The sequence below is a fragment of the Haliaeetus leucocephalus genome, unplaced genomic scaffold, assembly GCF_000737465.1.
Source record: "Haliaeetus leucocephalus isolate CR32 unplaced genomic scaffold, Haliaeetus_leucocephalus-4.0 Scaffold177, whole genome shotgun sequence".
Lineage (NCBI taxonomy): Eukaryota > Metazoa > Chordata > Aves > Accipitriformes > Accipitridae > Haliaeetus > Haliaeetus leucocephalus.
In genome coordinates this window covers 373,822-389,045 of record NW_010972613.1, presented here as the reverse complement: position 1 = coordinate 389,045, position 15,224 = coordinate 373,822, and the positions used below count along the sequence as shown (strand labels likewise).

The 15,224-nt window shown below is 54.4% G+C and overlaps 1 protein-coding gene across 3 annotated transcripts in view; it reads right to left on the bottom strand.

Annotated features, from left to right (window-relative positions):
• MYRF (myelin regulatory factor) overlaps positions 1–15,224 on the bottom strand; it is a 62,302-nt gene that overhangs the window by 21,965 nt on the left and 25,113 nt on the right. For 2 of the 3 annotated variants that reach the window (XM_010564272.1, XM_010564274.1), the window contains exons 2-7: positions 13,295–13,382; positions 12,135–12,461; positions 8,424–8,485; positions 2,622–2,931; positions 1,962–2,134; positions 1,495–1,618 (exon numbers count right to left, since the gene is read on the bottom strand). In XM_010564272.1, coding sequence (XP_010562574.1) covers positions 1,495–1,618; positions 1,962–2,134; positions 2,622–2,931; positions 8,424–8,485; positions 12,135–12,461; positions 13,295–13,382 — 1,084 coding nt within the window. Of the gene's footprint in view, positions 1–1,494; positions 1,619–1,961; positions 2,135–2,621; positions 2,932–8,423; positions 8,486–12,134; positions 12,462–13,294; positions 13,383–14,692; positions 14,729–15,224 lie in introns of those variants that run through there. The other variant, XM_010564273.1, reaches the window with a different exon arrangement.

Below are 15,224 nucleotides of genomic sequence, written 5' to 3'. Positions count from 1 at the left end.
GATGGTGGAGAGCAGGAGTAGGGCTGCAGGACTGGACTTTGGAGCTGCTCACAAGTTCCCAGAAGTAGTTGATATTCCACCTGAAGGTGGGAGAAGCTTCCTTTATGGAAACAGTTCAGTAAAACAGAAGTAACCATCTCCCCTAATCACCCCACTCCTGCTGCAGCTGGGGAAACAGCCACAAACACAGTCTTTGCAAATGACAGAATGTCATCAAGGCAGTAACCAACTCCAACAGCCACTCTTCTGCAGGGGAACAACCCATAGCATGCCCCTGTCACCACCAGGTCTGCGTTAAAGACCGTACAAGGACTAGGGCTGGCTGGGCAGGAGATCTGTGTGCAGAAGGGCCGGGGCTTGCAGCCGCAGCTTCCCTGCACGTCACAGATCCTAGTCTGCCTCCACGACTGGCCTCACCTGGGGTCCTTGGCTCCCATCCTCAGCACCATCCAGGAAAAGTGTGAAAATAATCTGGGGTTATTCGGTATCGCAGACAACAGAGCACCCCCTACTCTGTGTCCCCCGAGAGGACCCTTACCAGCCACTGGCTGTGCAGAAAGAGGAGGAGGGGAAACAGCGGGGTTCGTTTGCTCGGCGAGCAGTTCCTGGAACCCAGCCTGCTGCTTGCCAGCTCTCGGTCACCTCCAAGGAATGCAGGGAGGATCCAGAGTGGTTTCCTCTTGAGCACTCCTCTTTCCCTATGCAGCTTGTCCACGTGCTGCCTCCACCCTCCTCTGCCCCAGCCTCTCTTTCCAGCTCCCAGCTCCGCGCAGCCCCCCCAGCCCACCTCCTTTCCACCCGCCTTGGTCACCCCAGCTTTCCTCTCCACTCACTCCCCTTGCCTCTCTGCCAGCTCGCTGCCCCTCCTGGCTTCCCAGCTTTCCTCGACCCCTTCCCTCTTCCATTCTTTCTCTCTTCCTTTCCTCCTCTGCCCATCAACCGCTCCCACTCCTCCTCCCCAGGCTCCTTTCTATGCTGCTCTCAAGCTGTGCTGAAGTGGCTCTAGATTACCTCCAGTCATCCATGCTATGCATTGTCTAGGAAATCCTAACACTTATTTTAAAATCCAGGACCTTGGTAAGCCTGGGCAGGAGGAAGGGCCGCTGCAGGTCCAAACCATGCTCAGGGCAAGGCTGTATTTGCCAATACAACCCTCCATGGCAGACCAAGGTCTGAGTGGCTGCTGAATTGCCACCAAAGCTGCTGAACTGCCTTCTGCTGGCTCCTACAGAGCCAGCCCCATTTCTTAATCCTCCATCAGTCCTGAAGAAGCGCGGAGAAGTAACTTTCCCAATGGCAAAGGTTCAGCAGAGAGAGTATCTCCCCCACAGCCCAGCAAGCAAGCAGAGATCAGCAGGTGACAGGAGAGGACAAGGGGGAGCTCAGGACAATCCTTGTCCTGTCTTGTGAGTACAATGCCCCCAACCCCAGTCTCTTGCCACCGATACACGAAAGGTGAATCTGACTTTCTCCAAAGGTGGATGAATTACTCACAGTTCTTTGTAGTTGGCATCATACAGAGTTGCCCACTTGTTCTGTTGATGTGGCTGCCACTTTATAGACTGGTAGTTGGGATCCAAGTAGGAGCCATTCAAACTGTCATTATCTTGAATCAGGCCTGCAGTCAGGGGAAAACACCTATTTCAATCACTCCGACAGAGCATCCAGCTGGGTAAGAGCACAAGGAAGCGAGCGGCATTGCCTTTGCGGCCAGCCTGAAGCTTGCCTCCTGCCTGCCAGGGCACCGCCAACGACACGAGATCTGGGCCAGGATGAACTCACCACCCTGCTCTCCTCCCGAGGACCCAGACGGGGTGAGCCCCACTCGTTGGCACCCTGCAGTGCCCACGTGCCCTCCTCCCAAGTACCCTGGCCCAGCGGGGTGCCCAGGCTGGCAGCAGGGGTTTGCATGCCGGGGGTATTAAGGGGAGGGGGACGGGGAGGGGGCAAAAACCACATACCTGGTGAGAGCGCTCCCGGCTGGTGCCAGGGAGGCGTTTGGACTCTGTCAGGGTTGAGTGGCACGGACCCCATACCTGGCTCCTGCTTTATCAGCCCGTTGAGCATCTGTGCATTGAGGGTGTTGGGGGGCGACTCGGAGTGTTTCCTCTTCTTGGCAGGGTGCACCGGGAGGCTGCAGAGACCCACGGGAAAGCAAAGGCTGAGCAGGAAAGCAAGAGGTGGGGAGGTAACAGCCCCACAGCCCGTGACCACGAAAAAACTGGGATCTCGCATAAAAACCAACACCTTCAGGGAGGGAGCCACCGGCTCGTTCAGCACCGTCACCACCTTCTCCCACCAGGCTCTGCCCACCCACCCTGTCCCTGCCGAGCTCTGTGCTGTCCGTGCGCTGAGCCACGTCTTTGCTTTCCTCTTGTCCGTCCCCACCACCCAACTCTGAGACACGCACCGCAAACCCCTGCCCCGCGCTTTGGGTCATCTCCACCTCGACGCTTCCCCAGCTCGCTCCCAGAGACCCAGGGCACGCTCCTTAACTCGCAGTTAAACCCTGTAATTTTTGCTCACGCGTTCCGCAAGCCTCCAGCTCCCGTTCCCTCATCCCCCCGCTTCCCCAAATTGCACAAATAACGCTGAAAAGCCCCGGTGCCTTGAGGCCTTACTCTGCTCCATGTTGCTGGAGTAGCTGGTGCAGCATCTGCGACTGCTGGGCATGGTGGAGGTCGGCGGGTGCCATGCCCTGCCCGATGCCGTACGGTGGCATCAGGGGCTCAGCCTTCATGTACATGTCCCGCTGCAGGCTGGGGTAGTGAGGGTTGTGCTGCTGCTGGTGCGGGTGAGGGGGGGGCGGCGGCGGGGGACCCTGAAGGTGGGGGGGTGGTGGTGGAGGTGGCGGAGGAGGGTGCTCCAGGCGAGAAGGGGGGGTCATGTGGCACATGTTTTCGGGGGTCATGGTCCGGAGGAGGTGTGGATCTTGAAAGAGAGGAAGAGTAATAGCTGTTAGACCAGCAGGTAGGGCCACGCGCTGTGTGTCCTAAGGGTCCAGCACAGACAGAGCACTCCTCTCCCCTGGAAGAGTGGAGAACCATCCTGGAAGAGTGGAGAACTATCCTAGTCCTGGTTATCTTCACGAACCCATACCTCCCTGCCTCTTCTGCCTAGCCTCAGCACGGCTGTGTCCCCTCAGCCACCCCTTCTGCCTTGCAGTGGCCACCTTGCCCTGCACTGACTTCTCCTCCCAGGCTCCTTAATGGCCCCAGCATCCCACAAACACCTCCCGGGCTCCCTGGCATGAGAACCAGCACAGCGCTTCCCTTCTCAAGTCTGCAGCCCTGGCTGTCAACCGCAGACCCAGTCTGTCCAAGTGGTATCACCAGAGCAAGGACACAGCAGGGTCCTGGCTGGCCAGCTGATAAAGGGACGTGCAACACTACGAAACCGGGTGTCTTGTACTGTACATCGTCTCAGAAGAGGTGAGACTGAAAGAGGTGAGCACAAAGGAAGCAGGCAAGGCCCAGCATCTTGAAGCTCAAAGAACCAAAACTCGAAGAGCAATGAGCAACTCAGGCTGAGGGACAACAGGGAAGATTCCCACAAACATTCCTGATTATTTGGTAAACCTAGGTATCTTGCGTGGATGCTCTGCAGCGAAAGAATGTCTTTAGGAATTCCCAGACAGCTTTTGTGTTAGCTTTGTATTTCCCTTCAAACAGAAAATCCATCAACCACCACGTTCCTGTAGCACCAAGGAACGGCATGGACCAAGAAAGCACAGTTGGGGGAAAAGGTCCAACAGTCAGCAACAGGGTCTGAAGCCTGTGCCTGGAAATGCAGAGCTGGAGAGAAAGCACCTGAACTTTGCCTAATTTTACTGTTCCAGGGCATGGCCCAAGGAAGGTGCCCAGCAACGTGCTCTTGTGGCAAAGATGAGCTACTTCATGACGCCAGAGCTCCTCGTAGCTGTGGGCCACGACACCCTGCCAAGAAACCAGACTCTCACTCACTGACAGAGCCTTGAGAAGCCAAGGGTGGGATTCATCCCACAGAGCACTGGTCATCTGAGGGCTCGGGGTCCCAGCTCGGTGCGTTGCCTGGTGTCCTCGATAGTCCCAGCAGAGAGATGTCCCAAGGATGCCCTCACCCAGCTTGGGCCAGAGGCACCGAAGAAGGCTTGTCACTGTGTTAGAGTACGACCCAACGTACTGCCAAGGTACTACCAAGGACACTTGCTGGGCTCTTCTCCAATGAGAGCGGAGACAGGCATGGGAACAACTGGAGAAAAGAAGAGACAATTGAATGACCTGAACACCTCCAGCTCATCAGCACCACCAGTGAGGATTTCTGTGGAGGCACTTGCTTGATTTTTTTAAATTTAAACCAGAAGGAGACTTTGATCTCTAAATTTAAATAAACAAAAAGGGATATTCAAATGTAATCTTACCTTTTTCCTCCTCTATTTGGAATTGGATATTAAGGCCATGCCATGATAAGGGTCGTTTTGACTATATCAGCATCAAAAGAAATGCTTGGTGTGTGGAGGGGCACGCAAATCCATCTCCCTTTCTGCAGCTGCTTTGGCCTCCAGCTAGCCATAAAGCTCAATGCACAGCAATGCCAGTGCTCAGCTGAGGGCTTTAACTAGAACCAAAACATTTTTGGAGGCTAAGAGCAAAAAGTAAAGTGTGTGAAGTAAAGCATCATGGTTGAATCTCACCCAATATGCCTCGAGAATGATTAGAAATTAGTGATTTGACCAAAGGAAATAATATGAATAATTTTACTGAAGAAAAACACACGTGTTGGTGAGAAAGTTGGTGTGCTGGCAAGACTTGAACAGGCTCAGTGCTCATCTCAGATGAAGCGGGACATGATTTCCATTCTCTGAACTCAGGTGTTTGTATGACACTGCCTACAGTACTGAAGGACTGGTCCCACTAGTGACCACTCCAGTGAAGTTTTAACACCATTCTCATCAGAACTCAGCCATAATGACAGGATTAAGTGCCTGCTCAAACTTTCTGAGAATAGTCAGCATTGGCATCATTTCAGCAGCTTATTTTTATGTTTTAAGGCACCCTAAAAAAGAGTGAGCTTGTGCCATGAGCAAGTGAAGAGCAAAGATCTGAGTCTGATAAATTGCAATGATTTCTTATGCCAGCTTCTCTATCCTCACTGCAGAAGCTGTAAAGAGAAGAAAGAAACCGTAAAGAGAAGAAACTTTTCACCTGGAACATGCTTCTTTAGCAAAATCAAACCCTTTCACAGCAAGATTCTACGAGTGAAGAAACGCCGTGAAAAAATACAAGAAAACTAAAAGAATGATCACCAACTTTAGTGCAAGACACATGAGAAATGAGCTGACAAAGACTGAGAGAAGATCAATGCAAGAAAATCTGTGCACAGGAAAATCTCAGTTATCAAGATTTTACATGTGAGAGAAACTTTTCAGAACAGTGCACGCTGAAGATGTCATGTTGAGAAAAATATGATCTGAAAGAATTTACAGATTTTCCCATGAAAATCTCCCAGGAAAACGTGAGTGAGCATCCTGGATGTAGATGAGTGGGAATTTGAGGCATTAACAGGCAGCTCCTGGAGAAGCAGGTAACAGAAGCCTCATGTGGAAGTTCAACATTTCTCCAGCATGGAAGTCCTTCCCTCCTATCCTAGCATTAAAACAGAAGATCTCAACACCACTCCAAAAGCCTGTGCTTGCTAAGGAGATTGACAGCACGGTCCTTTAAACAACAACAAAAAAAATCAGCTAAACTCACGTTACCCTCCTGAGACCTCCCCAGAATCCAGTACACCAAATCTGTGCCAACAAAGCACGCTCAGCCAGGTTTGGTCAAAACCTGGTAGCAAGCCAGCTGCTGATGTGCAGCTGAAGCACATCACCTAAGAGAAATTGGAACTGAAAGGCCCAGGCAGTGACAAAATGGGCAGCTGAGCCACTGCCTCAGAACAGGAGCTCTTCCCTGGGTTTTCCTGCCTGTGGGAAACCCACAGCCTGGTCCCCAGCCCCACAGAACAAGCCTCCACCCACCTTTCCTTCAACAGGACAAAAGCTCATCTCTTTTCACAGCCTTTGCCTAATGACTGGAGGTGTGTCTCCATCAACCTGCAAGGTTCAGGTGTCCCCACAGAGTACCAAGGTCCCTGCAGAAATGAGGGACTGACTCCGGGGGCGTTTGGCTCTGGGGTATAAGGAAACCAAGGGGTGGGAAGGGACAGTGACTTTGCAGGTGTTTTAAGTGCAAGACAAAACTTCTTTGCACCCCGCTGTGGACATCTGATTAAGCTAAGCACCAGCAAATTGCAGGAGGGAGAAAACACATCCAGGGACCGGCCAAGCCTGTTACAGACTATGGGGACATGGAGGGGGAGAGCCGGGAAGGTATCTGCTGCGTCTTTGCCAGGCTGCTCCCCTAAGCAGGTGCCACCAGCCAGCCCTGAGCCAGACACTGGGCTGGATGGACTTTGGTCTCAGAACAACCAGTCAGTGGTTGACTAATGAGGCCAAAGCACTTGACCAGGAATCAGAAAACTCCTCCCGTTGCAAGGTCTGGAAAAGTGAAATGTATTTACGCTGAGCCCTCCTACTGAAAGCTGCCGGGGCAGGGCCACTTCCACCCATTCTGCTCCCTGCAAAGGCTTTCTGCTACCCGCCAAGATCTCTCGGTGCCCTTTTCCAGCACCCATCGAACTGGATTCCTCTGCCCGTGCTCACAGGCAGGGTCCTGCTCGCAGGCCAGTCTGCCTTCTGGAGCTGTCTCAGGGACAGCCTAGCCAAGCACCAGGGCTCCAGGGCGGAGGGGAGATCTCCATCCTCAGGAGTTTGGAGATCGGGAGCAGCCTTGCTTTCACGCAATGGCCGGGGCTGACAGGTGACATCCCTGGGACGGAGTATCTCTCTGCTTTTCAGCCGGGTAGTGATGGTACCGGGCACGACATCCCCCTTACCCAGCTCTGCTCCTGCCATCCTGACAAGCACTCAACTTCCACCCGCGTAACTTGGAGCGAAACCAGCACAGCTCAATAACACAACTGGCCAGGCAGCTTCGGCACCACTCAGCCCAGCTGACGGATACAGCTTCCAACAGCTTCAGAACAACCCTCAGAGACCAAACCTGCATAAAAGGACAGCCGCTTCAGGGCTGGGAGAGGAGCCTCGCATCCTCCCCTGCGAAATACTGCAAGAAATACGTCTTTGCAACATCTTAAGTGAATGTCCTGACCCTGCAGCATGGTCAGCCTTGGCACTGGCGGCTCGGGTACAAGCTGGGAGACATTGTGCAGCTTTCAAGGGACAACCCACGCACAAGGATCTGAGAACGTGCCCTCGCAGCAGACACTGCATCTTCACCGCGTCCACAGCACATCGCAGTTTTCACAGGCTTCTAACCAGGGTGGAGATAGGGGCTGATGCATTTGCCGAATGCAGGACCCGTGCTCTGTGCTCCCAGCTCCAGAGAAAAACCAGGTCCGGGAATCTGATCCTTTCCCTCACGAGGAAGGAGCTGCTTTGCGGGTGCTCTCTGGAGCCTCCTCTCCTCCCCAAGCAGAGGTGCTCCTGCTCTGCCTGCACGTCAAAGCAGCTCTCCCCGTGGTGAGCAACCCGGCCTCTTTGTTATATTTAAGGAAGGGCCAGGAGGAATTCCAGGGATTTTTTTTAGCAAGATAAACAGAACTCTTGACCTCTTCCATCAAAAAAAAAAGAGCAGGCGCTGTTCCTGGTGGGGACTGGGCTGGAGCCTGGGAAGAGGGTGCTGCTGCCGAGGGGGAAGGGAGACCAGAAGCAACCTTCCTTCCTCACCAAGAAGTTTCTTCCACCAAAGAGCAGTGAAGGTCACCAGAGGAACCAAATAACGCTCGGTGGCTTCCCCAGCGGGAGCCAGCAGGGTCTGGCAGTGACCCTGCCTACACCTGGGGGGACCCAGCTCTCTCTGCCCTTTGCGGGGGGGAGCGCAAGACCGCCAGGATCAGCTGGCCCCACTGGAGGGGAGGGAAGGGCTGGGAAGGAACTTACTGCTGAACGGCAGGTTCATTTCTGTCTCCCCGAGCCGGGCTCCATCTCAGGGACGCGCTCCCGCTCTTTGCCTTTCGCTCACCCGAGGAGGAGGGCAGGACAAGGAGGCTCGCGGGCTCCACATCCCACCCTGCTCGGGGACAAGCCACACCGCCGATCTCTCCCCGTGTCAGTGGATTCCCACCTTGCCTTCTCTCCTGTTCCCTCTCTCGCTCGCTCTCCCCCCTTGCAAAGACTAGCAGCAGAACAATAGGCGAAAGTCTAGGGATATTTACTAACTGATAATCTCCCCACGTATTGCAGCCGCCTGTTTTCTCCCGTCTGATAAAGATTTCAGAGCCAACCACTTTCACAGAACAAAGAGGGGGAGGATGTTGGGGTTAGGGTTTGGATTTTTTTTTTTTTTTTTTCCCCTCTCTCTCTTTTCAGCACTTACCATTCACCTGCTGAGGGGAGTAGGCTTCTGATCCAGAGTCCGGGGGAGAGTCAGGTAAAGTGCTGCAGAGCAATGGGGAAAGAGAAGGGAAGGTCATTTTAAACCAGCTTCCAGCACAACTGAGAGGTCCAGTTCGATCAAAGCACCCTCCGGGCTCCTGTCGGAAATCCCAGCTGTGCCCGCGGCAGATCCCCGTCACCCCGAGCGTGTCCAGCTGACGAGCTCGGGACTGCCGTAGTTGTCACTGCTCCCCACAGTGGTTCCCTGGACCTCAGGAGCAGGGACAGACATTTTGTTGACCTGACAATGAGATCTCCAGTTGAAAGAAGCCAAACCGAAACGTATCTCTTCCCCAGAGAAAGACCGTGTGCTTCATCAGGGGTCAATGGGAGGCTCTGAGGGAGCTGGGCTGGGACCTGGGATCTGATGCACAAAAGCGAAGGCTGGGAAGCCCATGGGATGGATTCTGCCTTGTGACCTGTACGAACCTGAGCACCACCACAGCTGCTGGCTGTATCACCCTGGCTCTACTCCGACATCACCAGGACCAGGATTTGGCCCTGGCTGCAAAAAGCAACCAAGTAAAAAGGGGAACTCTCAGCTGCCTTCTCCAGCACACCCACGGCTCGGGGATGGCAGGACTGAGGACCAGCCCCATCGTGTGCAGTGGCAATGCAGATGCACTGCAGGGAGCCGGTTAGCTCCTGCATCCTTCCTTGTGTTACCTCGAGCCAGCAGAGACTCCAGGCAGCTGGTCTCTTCAGCCATTTCCAAAGCATCTCCTTGAAAATTCATTTGAACCAATTTTTCTTTTTTTCCTTTTGCAGCCCCTCCTCAACATGCTTCCTACTGCAGCAGAAGCTTGGACCTCACACATCTTCAGGCCAAGGTAAAATTTCCACCACCCTGGTGCACAAGCAAAGGACTTGCTTGTCTCAGACACTGGTTCTTCTCTAGCAACGTTTTGGAGATCGAGTACATGGAAAAAGTTGAGGTCCTACTCCCAGCTAGACTGAGCCACAGTCACTGCAAGCCAAAGCTGCAGCAGAGGTGGGCAGGGAGGCAGTGGCTCTGGTGGCTGGAGCAGCCTACGCTCTAGAGAGAGGCTCACTTCACCTTAGTGTTTGCTGTATGCTCCATCCTTTGGAGATCTTTGGCAGGGAGATAGCTTGTCTGCCCATTCACATCCGCTCCATCGCCGGTGATGCACACCCTCAGCAAGCCCCAGCAGGTTTCAGCGGCCCAGTACCTTGGCAAAGTCTGCTCCGTCTAAGACAAACACGGCTGTTTTCCTCCCCACCTCCTGACACCTTGTTCCTCGTCACAAGTGGATTTTCAATGGGGATGCTTTTCCATTCTCCCATCTTACACCGTCAGCTTTGTGGCTGCAAAATAATCCCAGACAAACCAGTATGGCTTGGACGAAAGCTGGTGAAAAAGCAAACGAGGCCCTTAGGGCTGCGGGGAGGAAAGGTGCAGTACACCATGCACACGCTTCTCTGAAACTCTGCTCCTGACAGCACCCACAACGACAGCTACAAACCAGGACAGCTACCAGGACCTTCCTGCACCAGAGGAGCCCAAGACCCCCTAAATGGGTTCTCCATGGTAAGAAGTACACAGCAGTAGCTGGAGAGGGATGAGGTAGGGTAACCCCAACAAAGAGCCCTCACCGTACTTACCTCATCCTTCACCTGCAGCACCTTTCCACCACTCCCCTTCTACACTTGGTCTGGAGCATCTATCACCAGCCTTATTTCCAGTCTCCTTGCCATGCTGGCCATGACTTCATACTATATTTCCTACGAATTTAATAGGATTTGTGCCTCAGCGAGCCAAGTTTCGGCCAATAACAAAAGGGCCTGGGACAATTCAGGGAATCCTGGAGGCTGGAAAAGGCCTTGCAGCAGAAAGATGGACACTGCAGAATTCACACAGGGAGGTAGTGTGGATGTGCCCCATCCAAGGGAAGGGTTTGTTGGTATCCAACAAGTGAGAAATTGCTCCTCCAGGAAGAGCCTAGTACAATGGGGAAGAGTCATTCTGGGATGCTGAAGAAATGCTGCCATGAAAGCTGACCCAGTTCATCTACATCCAAACCAAGGTCTTCACCTCTAACAGCAAGCTATGATCTTTACTCATGACCTCTCACATCCTGCAGAATGCCAGATGCATGCAGAAGAAGGGGACATGACAAGGCATCACGTCATGCTTTTGGGCATGGTTCCTCCTAAGCTGCATGTAGCCTTCTGGGTACACAGCAAGGGAGAACTCCCCCATCTGGCAATAAAATAAGGGCAGATTCTGTTAAGCTTGTCTCTTTTGGCAAGATCTTTCCAAGTTCATCCAAAGGGCCAAAGTCATCCCAATAGAGCTGCGTTATGGCTGAATCATTGGTTCAGTCTGCTAGAGGCTTCCAAATCTGGGAATCGCCACGCCGTACTTGCTGGCAACACTAGAGGGCACAAGGCAGAGGGAGAAAAACGAGGCAGGGGCTTGCAGAGACGAGCAGTCCTGGGGCCATCCTGCCCTCCTTGTCCCTTACATCCACCATCTCCACTGGAGAAGGCACAGAGGTTGGCTGTGCAGAGAGCGCATCAGGGCCACCCATCACCTCTGCTACAGAGACAGGTTGGACCACAGCACAGCTCCTCGTGGTATGACTATTGCCAACTGCCAGGGCCTCCTGCTGATAAATACGCTGCTGCACACGTTGATTTTCATCTGTCCAGCTTCAGATCATCTTCTTGTTTCACTCCCGTATGACTGGGGGAGAGCAGCATGGACCAGAGAGATGCACGAGGAGGAAGAGACCAGACATGTTCTTCCCTTTGGGTCTCCAGGCAGTAAAGCTTTATGGATGCCAGCTCCTATCCCTGTCACCACTGTGGGGCCATACCCTCTCAGCGTGCCATGCCTGCCAAAGTGCTCTCTACTGACATGGTCTCTGTCTGGCCCCTGGGGCACTGCGGATGGCCGCTGCCATGTCGCTGCGTTCTCCCAGCCTGCCAGCGTCATTTCCTTCCTGCCTGTTTCAGGCAAGGCTATCCCAGAGAGCAGGAACCACATCTTTTCTCCTCCCAGGACTAATTGTCCAGTTGAGTCCACCAGCAATGCTAAAACCGGCTCATCCTCTTCCCCTTCGCCAGGTCTGCATCCAGAGCTTGTTGCAAAGGAGTATAAATCCAGCTCAGATGCCATCTTTTTCTTCTCAAGAGTGGAGTTATCTACAACACCAGGCCAAGAGAAGTACATCACTGTGCCCAATTTAGTCAACGTCTTCCCCTGCGATAGTCACGGGAACATCCTGGAGACTAATTTTGTCTTGTTCAAATTTATTCTGCGGCTCTTCCTTCTTAAAAAATTACAACGCTACAATATTCTCCCATCACACGCTTGTAGATGTGCAGCATAGATATGCTGGTCACCCAGAGCCGACGGCTCTACCACCACCTGCAGACACAGGGGATGTTACTGATCCTCTCTAAATCAATGCATACAGCCAAGATCTACCAAACAACCTTCCAGGGAACTTCAGAACCTACACTTGTAAAAAAGCATCTCTCCGTGAAGCAAGGGTTTAATACAGACTGACGCTGCCAGCAGTTGAGGCACTGTGGGATGAACTACACCAACCCTCCAGGCCCCACCAGCCTGGAGGAGCACTTGTCCCACCATTTGCCCTTGTTCTTCCACCCCAACCCCACTTACCCAGGTGCGTAGGAGGCCTTAGGCTCCGATTTGATTGGAGGGACCACGTTGTTTAGGCAGTGGCCGCCAAGGTAGCCCTTGGGCACCACCATGCCATTGTTGTTATTGCAGTTGAGGTGAGCACCGTAGCCGGGTCCGCAAGGGTTGGCCAGAAGAGGACCATGCCGGATTGGGATCTGGTTGCCCGGGGGAGGAAGGTGGAGGGAACCGCTGGAAGCGGGGTTGGTCACATTGGCGATGGAGCTGGCAAGAGGCGCGTTGACAGTGGTTGAGCTGGAGGGCTGGGGGTGTGCATAGCTGGCTGAAGCAGGGATGTCAGGGAAACAGCTGAGAGAGAGAAGGGGACAACCTCAGCAGAGGGACAGGTAGACGGTGCTTTCTGCCCACCCCTTCCCTCCCCAGCCATGCAGCAATGGGGACAGAGCCACTCAGGTGCTCTGGGACACCCAGAAAATAGCAAAACAGGCAGCACTGTGGTGGCACCAGCAGGAGCGTACAGGAAGGCAGGTCAGACACCTGGGTTGGTGGGACTGACGCAACCCCAAGGGCGTAAAATCCATCTGCAGAGCTGTAAAGGCCCGAAGCGCCCAGGACACCAACCTCAAAGCTTGCGAAGTCAGCAGGAGACAGCAGGATCTGCTCACCGTGCTTCAGCTTACAGACTAGCACATGGAAGCTGCTTTGTCACATCAGCCCCGAAAGATCCTGCTCCCACCCTGCGGCCCAGATCGCACTGGCTGCTATCCGGGTCTGCTCCCCCGCCTTTGCCAGTGTCGGCGCACACAGGGAGACCCTTCCCTTCTCCCAACTCGTGTTGTGCTGGGGATTTAATCTTCCATGCTGAGCTCCTAGTGCTTACTTTCCCATTGCTCAAATTAAGGAAGTCTTTTGCGGTGCCCTCGGGAGGAGAAAGAAAGGGGGCAGAAGAGACTGGGGAAATTCAAAGGCAAGAAGCCAGGAAGAGACAGGAGGAAGAACTGGAAATGAGTAAGGGAGCAAAGAGCAATAAAGAAGGACTCTAGGAGAGAGAGAGGCGCAGCCAGGATGCACAGTGATTTCTAAATGATTCTTCAAATTGCAGGGCTGGAAATTGCTCAACTTCTCTCCACAGAAAACAACAGTGAACGCTGTTCCTGCTGCGGAGCAAGGGATGCACTTACATATCTGGTGAGTCCTCCTTGCTGATGTACTCTTCCAGGATGCTAGTGTCGATGTTAGATGGTTCCAGAGCTCCATTAATGTCGTGGCCTGCGAGGGGAGAGGAGGTGGAAGTGTGAGCCATGAGAAGGACACGAAAGGCCCTTGCTTTGCAGGTCAGAAACACCACCAGACCTTTGCAGAGTCAAGAAACTGACCCAAGAAGATCAGCAGATACTTCAGTTTGAGGACTGCCATCTGTCCATACCCATCTGCATCCCAGCATAAAACCAGACAGAGATGGGGCGCGTGGGACAAGCCAAGGTGGTGACACTACCTGGGAAACTGGACAGACGGGTGGGCTTTGTCTACAGCAATTTGCGAGCCACGCTTTGGCTGCGGGATACACGGGCTTCCCGGGACCGGGCTCAGGACACGTGGGAGACGGGAGATCACGGGGTCAGGCCTGAGCTATGCAAGACACATGGCTCTGCAGAGCACGAGAGCCAGCTCTTGCCCAACCACCACCACCACGAACTTGGCGCTGACGTGGCCCGAAACGGCTTTGTCAGCGAAGCTGCGAGAGCCGCTGGCCTCGCCGGGGCTGATGGCGGGGCTCCCCTTTGCAGGCAACGGGGGGGAGAACAGTCCCCGCACAGGCAGGGCTGTAAGCGTGGGCTCAGGGGTGCTTTGGGAAAGCTGGTTTCCTCCCCTTTGGACCCTCGCCTCCGCTTCGCAGAACGCGCTGGAGTTTCTCCGCTGCTGCCATGACAGCTCTGGATCAGCTCCCGACCCCGCAGGAGCCCTCCTCCCTCTCCTCTCCTCCGCGGGCAAGCGGTGGATTTCCCTCTCCTTTCTCCTGGAGGGCTCCTCCTCCCCTCCCCTGTTCTGGGGAAGCTGGGCCGGGTTTTGTTGACAGAAAGTGCTTTCTTTATCTGTCTCTCTGAAGTGGGAGTCTGCAGCCCTCTGGGGTCGGTGCCAGCCCTCGGTGCCAAAGACACTGCCAAGAAAGTGGAAGAGAAGGCCCGGCTCCCCCCACCTCCCCGAGCTCAGATAACGAAGGCAGCCCTTCCTGAAAGACCCCGCAGCTCCACGTTAAAGCACGACGTCCCTTGCCCAGGAGAAGACCCTGACCCCCCGGCCTCCCCCCCGCAGACCATGCGCCGGGGAAAGGTCAGCCGCTGAACCGCAAAACCCAGGACGGGGGGTTTCAGCCCACCCCTGGCCAATTGCAGCTCTCCCCTCTGCAAATCCCTTTCATACCAAGACAAGCAAATCGGCAGAAATAAATCCAGCTAGGAATTCTGCCAAACGGACAGGGTGTGTGCGCGGATGGAGGGATCTCTCCCTTAGTAACCCTGGCTAGAGGGGAAAAAACCTGGGTAGCCGCTCACTTGCAAGACACCTAACCCTTTGCGCACCATCTGCCTCCATGGCAGAGCCCGGGGACTTGGGGGAGGTGGTGGTGGTGATGCTCTCCCATGCGAACTCTTGCTACAAAAGGATGCATCTGGAGCAGGGACGCGTGATGCTCTGGCCAGGCTAGCATCGTGGCGAGGACAGGGCAGGCAGAGCCTACGAGGTCCTGAGCTGCGCCAGCACCTCGCTTAGATAGTTGCAGACCCCAGGTCAGCACAAGGGTACTCCTCTGCAACAGCACCGTCCTCTCCTGCAGTCGCAGCGATGTGGTAGCAACCGTGTCGTTGTCCTGCTTCGAGTGACGGTTGACTGGAAGAGCTCACCGATGTCCAGCACCGTGGGTACTTGTGTCCCTTGCTCATCCCTGAAGACCTCTGCTATAGCCTGCTCCCGACACTTCACCACGCGTGGCTCTACCAAGGCATCTCTTCTACAAGCAGCCACTCCTCGGCCGCTGTGACCCCTTAACATCAGCTGAAACCCTTCTGCCAGCGGGCGAGCACTCCCCGCTCTCCGCTGCCTCGCTCTTGGCCA